Source organism: Citrus clementina, unplaced genomic scaffold (genome assembly GCF_000493195.1).
Source record: "Citrus clementina cultivar Clemenules unplaced genomic scaffold, Citrus_clementina_v1.0 scaffold_4, whole genome shotgun sequence".
In the NCBI taxonomy this organism is placed as follows: domain Eukaryota; kingdom Viridiplantae; phylum Streptophyta; class Magnoliopsida; order Sapindales; family Rutaceae; genus Citrus; species Citrus x clementina.
This window is the reverse complement of record NW_006262274.1, coordinates 17,004,171-17,013,232: the sequence shown is the minus strand read 5'-3', so window position 1 is coordinate 17,013,232 and position 9,062 is coordinate 17,004,171. Positions and strand designations below refer to the sequence as shown.

Genomic DNA, 9,062 nt, shown 5'->3' with positions numbered 1-9,062 from the left:
TTACACGTTATGTAGGATCAGAAACGTCATAGGCCCAATAAGTATCTCCAGCGTAATTTCCGTTAAATAAATTAGTTAAATTCGAATTTCTTCCTTTTCCGTCTAAATAAAGTCCACTTTGCTTTTGCTTACTTGCTAAGTTTATTATTGACGTCACTTTGCATTTTTTTTTAAAAAAAAATTTTCTTTCATTCATCTATTTATTGCAAAACTTTGTTTGTTTGCTTCCCCCTCAAATTCATCATCTAACTATTTTTATACCTTACCCTTTTTAACCATTTAAATCAAAAACTTCTTTCTTTTTTTCCTTAATTTTGAATCTTGCTTTTTACTCTTCCCTCTTTCGGCTCAATTCTTGAATCTGCAATTTGGGAGCTCCTCGAGTTGCAGGCCCAGCAATTTCTTTCTACCCCAAATTTACCTCTTTTCTTGGTAATTTGTTTTTTTCTTTATCTGGGTTTGAGTTTTAGGGTTTTTTCAGAATTGGATAGTGCTTATTTAAATATTTAGTTCATACTGTTGGGTATTTTTTTATATTGGTATTTGAATTTGGAGTGTCAATTTGCATTTGTTTTTTTTTTTTTTTTTGGGATTAAGGTTTAATTAATGACATCAAAAACTTTGAGGCGGCGGCTCCATCATGAAGATGTTGGTGGAAGAGGGAATGAGCGTCTGGAGTCATCTGGGTATGATGGCTTGAGTGAGCCTTTGTTAGCTAATTATCAAGATGGTGATCAGAGCCGTTCTGAGGTTTGAATTTTGTTAGCATTGAACTACTGAGGCTTATTGAATACAAAATGAATGAGTAAAAAAGTTTTTGAGACGACGTTTTTGATTTGTTGTTGATATAGGGACACAGAGCAGAAGATCTTTGGGATGATGAGGAGAAGAAGGCACGCTTGCATTGGATGTTTATTTTCTCTCAGTTGATCACACAATGGGCGCAATGGTTAGGTGTGGTTTACTTTTGTTATGATTCTCAGAATTTCAGCTTCTTGCCTTTTTTTCATCATTTAGGAAAGACATGATCATTTAGTTTGCCGATTTGGATGTATTGGTACTTTCAGTCGCTAGTAAACTTGGCAATATGAAGCTTGTTTCTAATCTAATAGGCTTTGTTTCGTCTTGTGTGTGCGCTATCATGAGGCTTCGTGGTTAGATATGAATTTTATATTGGATGTTCCACAAATCTGTATTTAGATGCTTGTGCAGGTTGCAATACAATTCAGAGTTGTTGGATTAATACTAGTGAAACTTAGAAATGCAAAATAAAGAAGTACATCTGTTTATTTGAGGCAATTATATTGATTCTTTTTTCTTTTCTTGTTTTTGTGTTTTGGACTGTTAAAATGTCCCTATCTGGTGCTAGTATATTCTGATGATGAGTTAAGAGCACACTAAAAGGTGTTATTAAAAGATCACTTTAGTTTACTAGAGACATCAAAATATTTTTTTCTTAAAAAATGGTATACATGTTATGTTGTTTTTGAAATGATAGATGAAATTTAAGTTTTAATAAGATGTGAATGAATATTCATCCAAACAGTTTTAAAGCTGGATGGGCAATGTGCTGCCTGTTTATCCTCTGCTTTCAATAATTTTGTTTTGTTTTGCAGGAAATAATGCTTATATTGCCCTTTAATTCTTAAGTGTTCTGTGCTTTTTGACAATATTATCTAGGAGGTTATGTGTTTTGTTTACTAAAGGTTTTGCTCTTTTGGCTTTTGTAGCTAATATTGTATTTGGATCTGGGTCACTTATTGGCAGAATTTTGCCTCTAACTTCTGGCACCCAAAACGGAATAAGCGAGAAGCTTTTCCTACCTTCTCTTACTCCTTTACAGGTATGTGGTATATGTACTTAATATACCCCACCAAGGCCAATATAGTTATTTTATTTCCTGGGAGAAAACTGTATCATGAAATATGTGGAGAGAAATATGAGTATTTCAGAATTTCTCTGCTTGAATTTCTATAGTTTTGAAATAAAAAGGATGGATATAACTTACTTCTATAATTGATGTCAATTCAGGAAGAAAGGCTTAGATATTTACAACAGAGGCTGGAAGTCCCCTTCGATGGATCACAAGTAGAGCATCAAGTAGGTTTCATTCAATTTTTCTCCATTGTTTTCATTTATTAGTTAGTAGTTGGTCTCAGTGTCTTCTTTTTATGCTTCAGTCAAAAATATCCTTGAAAGTAAACTTATCTAGACCTACGCTGTCAATTAAGTAGTAGAGAATTAAGATGAAAAACCATGCTGATGTGGTAATTAAGATGTGGCAGAAAAAGAGAACTTTAACCTTAACCTGAGTGTGGATGCACTTTAGGGAGCAAGTAAACATGTTTGTTACTTCGTTTAATATCACTTTGCTGTTATCAAAAAATAAAAAGGCGTGTAGTCAATCATTGAACCTCAACCTAACCATATTAGTGATTTAGAATCTCTGGTGTGCTTCTAAAGCTAGCTTGAGATTCAAATTTAATAGTGTCATGCAAGTTTGAGTTTTTATTTTACTTTCTTTCAAATATCTGATAAAAATTTGAACCTTTGTGCAGGATGCACTTAAACAGCTATGGAGGTTAGCTTATCCTGGTAGAGAGTTGCCACCTCTGAAATCGGAGCTCTGGAAAGAAATGGGATGGCAAGGGACAGACCCTTCAACTGATTTTCGGTATGTAGCAGAAGCTTCTTGGAATTAACTATTAATTATATATCGTTGGTATTGATTGTGAGGTATGGAATATGCTAATGCATTTTTACCATTATTTGAAGGGGTGGAGGATTTATATCACTGGAGAATCTTATATTTTTCGCTAAGAAGTATCCGGTTTGTCCCTTTCTTGAAATTGACATGGATCTCTTTTATTTGAAGCAGTTGAGATTTTATTATCTTTTGCTGGAAGTAGTTGGGAGGGTAATTTTTTGTTGGATTGCTATGTATAATATGTTTGCTACATGAATCTCTACCACTAGAGAATCATGGTACATTGCTTGCACATCTTTAGTAGGAGTAATATCTTGAATGCTTGGTTTGAAGCATGGGGATACTTTTCTCATGATATGTTGTGGTTCTGAATATAAATAGAAGTCTATAATGTAGTCAAAAAGTGGTAATACCAGTGAGACGCTGATTGGAAAGAAATAAGATCTGGGTAAGAAGACTATCCAAAGTTTATTGTGATCGGGGAATACTTTATCTCGAAATAATTTCTAAGATTCTGTTAAACTTTGTGAAGACTTATTTGTTTATCTTGGAATCATACCTAATATTCTGTTAATGTTCAATACTTGTAGAAGCCTATTAATTGTATGGGGTTGTACTTGTTCCCTTTTTTGGTTTCTGAGCTTTTCGATTGTTATTTGCATTAACCAAGAGGAAAGTGAGGACTTTGGTGGTGGTTGCCCTTACAAGGCAATTAAATTTGATGGTTAGTAATTTGGTCTTATTCAACAGGACTCTTTTCAGAGATTGTTACACAAACAAGACGGAACAAGAGCAGAATGGGAGTATCCCTTTGCTGTTGCTGGCATCAACATTTCTTTTATGTTAATACAGATGTTGGATCTTCAATCAGGTAATTAAAGTTCTGAATAAGTAACATTTATTGTAATCGTTGCGGTTCACTCCTCGATCCTGAAAGGCTGGGAAACGGCAAAGCCACCCCAGTCAATCAAGAGGAGCCTTGGTTCCAAGCGTCCCCTTAAGAAATCAACTTGCTCATCCAACATCTGACCAGCCATATTTTATTAAACACACTTAACTTTGTGCTATATTCTGCACTTCCACTTGGTGTCTTCATATTGTTGAAATTTACGTGCAGGAAAGCCATCTTCTTCAGCTGGTATCCGCTTTCTAGAACTGCTTGAGAAAGACGAAATGGCATTCGACAACCTTTATTGTGTGGCCTTTCGAATGATGGATGCTCAATGGCTTGCAAAACGGGCTTCATATATGGAATTTAACGTAAACTTAACCTAGCATCCTCCACTTTATGGATATATATATATTTTTTACATGAACCATGATTTAGGCTTAATTGTTGTTATATGCTTTTTTTTTTTTCCAGGATGTATTGAAGTCTACAAGAGCACAATTAGAGCGCGAGCTTAAACTCGAAGATGTTTCTTGTGTACGAGATTTACCCGCATACAATCTGTTGCATAGATAGATAGGTAGATGATCAAATTTGCATGTTTTGAATTGTGAAATAAAAACATCAGCTGTAAAGGTTGTTTATTTGAACTGTTGCTGCCATAATCTCTGTAACATTGCAAATTATATAGTTGGTATCATAGAAAGATATATATTTGTTGAACTAATTTGGTTTCAGGATCATTTTTTTAAATTATCAAGATCCGAAATCTCTTTTAGATCTCATTTGTAAATAATCATTTAATGTTTTAAAGGGTAATACTAAAATTTTACAACAATTAAAATTATTTATGACTCACTTTATATAAATAAAAAATTCCAGATAATACTTAAAAGTTTGACCTTTTTTTTTCCTTCAAAAGAACAAAAATTAGGTTACGAATATTTTCAAATTAGCTTTAAATAATATAGATATATAAATAGTATTTAATTAACACCAATCCATTATTATTTGAAATCTAGTAATTTTATTTCACAGTAGCAATGAAAAAAAGAATTAAAAAAAAAACGATTCTTTCTATTTGGAATGGCCATGCGTATAATTCCTATTATTTTGGAGAGGTGCACAAGACCGAAATTTCAGCACTACCGTATCGGGGAATTAAAATCCCATAGTTGCATGATTAGCTAATGCCACTCACAGAACTTCTTACAACACCAAATATCTAATCTCGAGTGGAAACAAACTGGGGGTTAGGGTTATTCGTAACCGTCTATTAAATGTAAGGACTTCTTACCCAACTCGCAAGTTCACCCGCGTTTCTCGGAGTTGCCTTAGGAAATTGTTACTTGTAATCCAAGCCACTTAACTTCACTTCACTTCGCTCTTCCATATGTTATAAGGAAACTTTAACACCCGCGCTTCTTACCACTTCTGCTCTAATTCTCTAACCCTATCTTTGCTTCTCTCTCAACTTCCGTGTTCTTTGTTTTCAATAATTCACCGAAAAACTTTCCTCCATCAATCATCAACCAACCAATCAACCAACCCACCATTGAATTAACCCTCTTCTCCTCAAACAAAATGCAAGAACACAGACCCTTTCTTCCACATGGCTTCCAGTTCAGACCATCCGATGAAGAACTCATCGAACATTATCTCAAGAAGAAAGTTTCGGGAATATTCATCCCTCTTGCTGAGTATTTCATCAGGGATTGTAATCTTTACGAGAAAAAACCCTCTGAGATTTGGGATTCACATGGAGGACCCTTCTTAAATGCTGATGAGGATCTTTATTTCTTCACCCAATTGAAGAAAAAGTCTTCCAAGGGTTCCAGAATTGATCGCAAAGTCGGATCTTCTGGTGGTACATGGCAAGGGGAGGATGCTGGTAAAGATATAGTAAGCGGCCAATCCAAAATTAAAATCGGCTCCAAGAAGCGGTTTCGTTACGAAAAACAAGGTTGTGAGGATCACGGGGCTTGGATCATGCACGAGTACACTCTACATATGCCCAAGAATCAAGCTACCAATTATGTGCTTTGCAGGCTCCGAAAGAATCAACCAACTGGCCATGATATTATGAAGAACGGTTCTGCAAAGAAAAGAAAGCTGAAGGGTTTTCAAGACAACAGCAATCAATCCGAACAAGTAGCAGATATTGAGATGGATAGGCTGTTGACCCACCAACAGAATCAACAACAGAACTGTATGGATTATCAAGAAGTAAGCTGGAGCAGTTCTGACATGATGAGTGAGCAGAGCTTAGCTGGTGGAATGGGGCTTGCAAGCAGTGTTTACGAGCCATCCATGGAGATGATGATGAGTCATTTTGATCAGATGATATGTAACCAACAATATGACTCCGAGAACAACATGCTTCAGGGTGGAGAAACTGGAGAGAATTATCATTGTCATTCGGAGAGTATCGTTGAAGTGCCCATGGCGGTGCCCGAATCATTGGTGCAACACGAAGACAGTGATGGACTACCTGAGTTAATTGAGGAAGACTATTCTTTTCTGGAAGACTTACTTCAAGAACCAATAGGGGATGTGCGCGGTTCATTCGGCTTGATGCTGGACTTGGATGATCTCTTGTCATAAATGATTGGATTATGACTTCGATTTGTATTGTAACTGTAACAACTTTTCCCCATTTACTTTAATCCTTTCTTCGTATATATTCGTATTGTTCAGTTTCTCATTTTCTTTGTTCTCTTGAACTTCAATGAGTATGTTTCTGCAAGCTGATAACAGGCAAAGGCACTTGGTTTGCATTTAAGCCAAAATCATCATTAATTAGTTCCAATCAGTAAATCTGATGGTTCATTCTCTTATTCCATTTATTTATTTACAACTGAGTTCGTAAAAAATGATTGTTTTGAGAATACAGATAAAAATGATGCGCTAATTAGAATCTTTCTAAAATTCTACTTCTTAATTTTCATGAAGCACAGAATTTTGTTCCTTGTCTAATAGTATTTGGCAGCTTATCATACTGTCAATCAATCCTTCAGTAAACCCTTCCACAAATTTTTATATATGCATATATATATTTAAGATTTTATAGGTACAAGATGCAATGGGCTTGTATCACTTGGCTGAGTTTCTGTTCATGAATAAATGAATTTGCATGATTGATAATATCGTTTTGTTTACGTGAACGGTATTTTAGGTCTCCCAAATTTAGCATTTTTATGCAATTTAGAGCCGAACTTTTGGAGATTTAACACGTTCAAATAGTTATGTTTTCATCTTTTTTTTTTTTTGTGTGTGTGTGTGTGTAAAAAAAGGAACAATTGTTTCTTTACAGTCAAGCTAATGAAGAAAAAATTCTTGATACCAAACAAAGTTATAAGCGAATCTGATGCCCTTATTACAAAAAGAGTCAACGTTATTCACACAAAATTCAGCTAAAGCTGGTTAGAAGCTTATAGCCATGGAGAAAACCTAGCACATTAAAAAAATTTGTAGTCATTAAATATGTTTATTATTAAACATATTTATAAGTTCTATCCTTGAAATACTAGAAGAATGACAGTTGGACCCTTAATTATTTTTTATTTATTTTACCAAGAGTTTTTTTTGAAAAATTAAATAAGTATGAATTTAACTGAAGTCCAAATGAATATGAATACAAATATTTGGATGACCTATTTTATTTTTAAAGATCTGAACATAGGTACTTTTTATTTATTTTTATAAAATAAAAAAGAAAACATGGGTATTTGATGTTTATATCCTTATAAGTCAAAACGAATAAAGATATTTGGTTTTATATTTTAAGAAATAAGTATATTTGATAGAGATATTTCTAGATATAGTTTTTACTTTCCATTAAGACATATTTCCATTTAGATAAAAGTCACACAAGTTAATATAAATGTTTTTACATAAAAATGTCTGAAAATCATACATAAGTTATAAAAAATAAACAAGTAAACTTAAAAAATATCTGAAATTAATAAAATTTCAAGCTTCGGATGTTTAACAAATAATCTTTTATTTGAAGCAGTTGAGATTTTATTAACAATGATCTTTTGCTGGAAGTAGTTGGGAGGGTAATTTTGTGTTGGATTGCTATGTATAATGTATTTGCTTCATGAATCTCTACCATTAGAGAATTATGTTACATTGCTTGCACATCTTTAGTAGGAGTAATATCTCGAATGCTTGCTTAAAAGCATGGGGATACTTTTCTCATGATATGTTGTGGTTCTGAATATAAATAGAAGTCTATAATGTAGTCAAAAAGTGGTAATACCAGTGAGACGCTGATTGGAAAGAAATAAGATCAGGGTAAGAAGACTATCCAAAGTTTATTGTGATCTGGGAGTACTTTATCTCAAAATAATTTCTAAGATTCTGATAAACTTTGTGAAAGCTTATTTGTTTATTTTGGAATCATACCTAATATTCTGCTAATGTTCAATACTTGTAGAAGCCTATTAATTGTATGGGGTTGTACTTGTTCCCTTTTTTGGTTTCTGAGCTTTTCTATTGTTATTTACATTAACCAAGAGGAAAGTGCGGACTTTGGTGGTGGTTGCCCTCACAAGGCAATTAAATTTGATGGTTAGTAATTTGGTCTTATTCAACAGGACTCTTTTCAGAGATTGTTACACAAATGAGACGGAACAAGAGCAGAGTGGGAGTTGTTGGAGAATTAACAAATAAAACACACAAAAAACACACTATTTTATTTCTTCAACAACACTCCTTACCAATTACAACTCTTATTTTTCACTCTCTACACCTTAGAGATTTTGCTACTTCACTTGATGTTTAAACTAAATGGGAGAGGGGGTATTTATACATGAAACAAACTAATCACAACCATTCATTTATTCAACTAATAAACAAATCATCACCATCTATTAAAACCTACCACTCACCTACTTCACCAACCACACCTAACACACCTAACACAAATAATTCAAACCTCACCAACCATACCTACTCATGGAGCCTTCCATGAGTTGGGCTTGATTTATTCATCTTGGATCAAGTTTATGATCCAACACCTCCCCTTAAACTTGATCCTGTGACACCAAGCAAACTTCTGAATCTTACAAAGTCTTCTTGCTTGAGTGGCTTAGTGAAGATATCAGCTGCTTGATCTTGTGATTTTACATACTTGATTTGCACTTCTTTTCTTGCAATACACTCTCTTATGAAATGATAGCGAGTGTCTATGTGTTTACTTCGATCATGAAAGACTGGATTATTGGATAGGGCAATTGCTGATTTTTTATCAATACAAATCTCGGTTGGCTCTTCTTGTGCCAAACTCAACTCCTTTAGCAAATTTATGAGCCAAATTGCATGACAAACACTTGATGTGGCAGCTACATATTCAGCTTCACAGGTGGATAGCGTGACAATTGGTTGCTTATTTGACATCCATGTGAAAGCAGTATCTCCCACGAACAACACAAATTCCGTGTGGCTCTTTCGATCATCTAC

The 9,062-nt window shown here is 34.1% G+C and overlaps 2 protein-coding genes across 2 annotated transcripts; both read left to right on the top strand.

Moving 5' to 3' along the window:
* The first annotated feature begins 206 nt into the window (after positions 1 to 206).
* Positions 207 to 4,320, top strand: LOC18044323 (ELMO domain-containing protein A). Its single transcript, XM_006437243.2, has 10 exons — positions 207 to 432; positions 598 to 750; positions 852 to 954; positions 1,731 to 1,843; positions 2,032 to 2,100; positions 2,559 to 2,674; positions 2,776 to 2,830; positions 3,458 to 3,578; positions 3,825 to 3,967; positions 4,071 to 4,320. The coding sequence occupies exons 2-10, from the start codon at positions 607 to 609 to the stop codon at positions 4,170 to 4,172; spliced, it is 966 nt and encodes a 321-aa protein (XP_006437306.1). The 5' UTR covers positions 207 to 432; positions 598 to 606; the 3' UTR covers positions 4,173 to 4,320.
* Positions 4,321 to 5,180: 860 nt separating this feature from the next.
* On the top strand, positions 5,181 to 6,200 carry LOC18044322 (NAC domain-containing protein 83). The gene has a single exon (XM_006437242.1). The coding sequence runs from the start codon at positions 5,181 to 5,183 to the stop codon at positions 6,198 to 6,200; it is 1,020 nt and encodes a 339-aa protein (XP_006437305.1).
* The last annotated feature ends 2,862 nt before the right edge of the window (positions 6,201 to 9,062 follow it).

Bases quoted from the DNA above. Each gene is read 5' to 3' on its own strand.
- LOC18044323 (XM_006437243.2), top strand. From the start codon at position 607: ATGACATCAAAAACTTTGAGGCGGCGGCTCCATCATGAAGATGTTGGT. The intron at 1,844-2,031 runs GTATGTGGTATA...ATGTCAATTCAG, and splicing joins CTTCTCTTACTCCTTTACAG to GAAGAAAGGCTTAGATATTT. The intron at 3,579-3,824 runs GTAATTAAAGTT...ATTTACGTGCAG, and splicing joins GATGTTGGATCTTCAATCAG to GAAAGCCATCTTCTTCAGCT.
- LOC18044322 (XM_006437242.1), top strand. From the start codon at position 5,181: ATGCAAGAACACAGACCCTTTCTTCCACATGGCTTCCAGTTCAGACCA.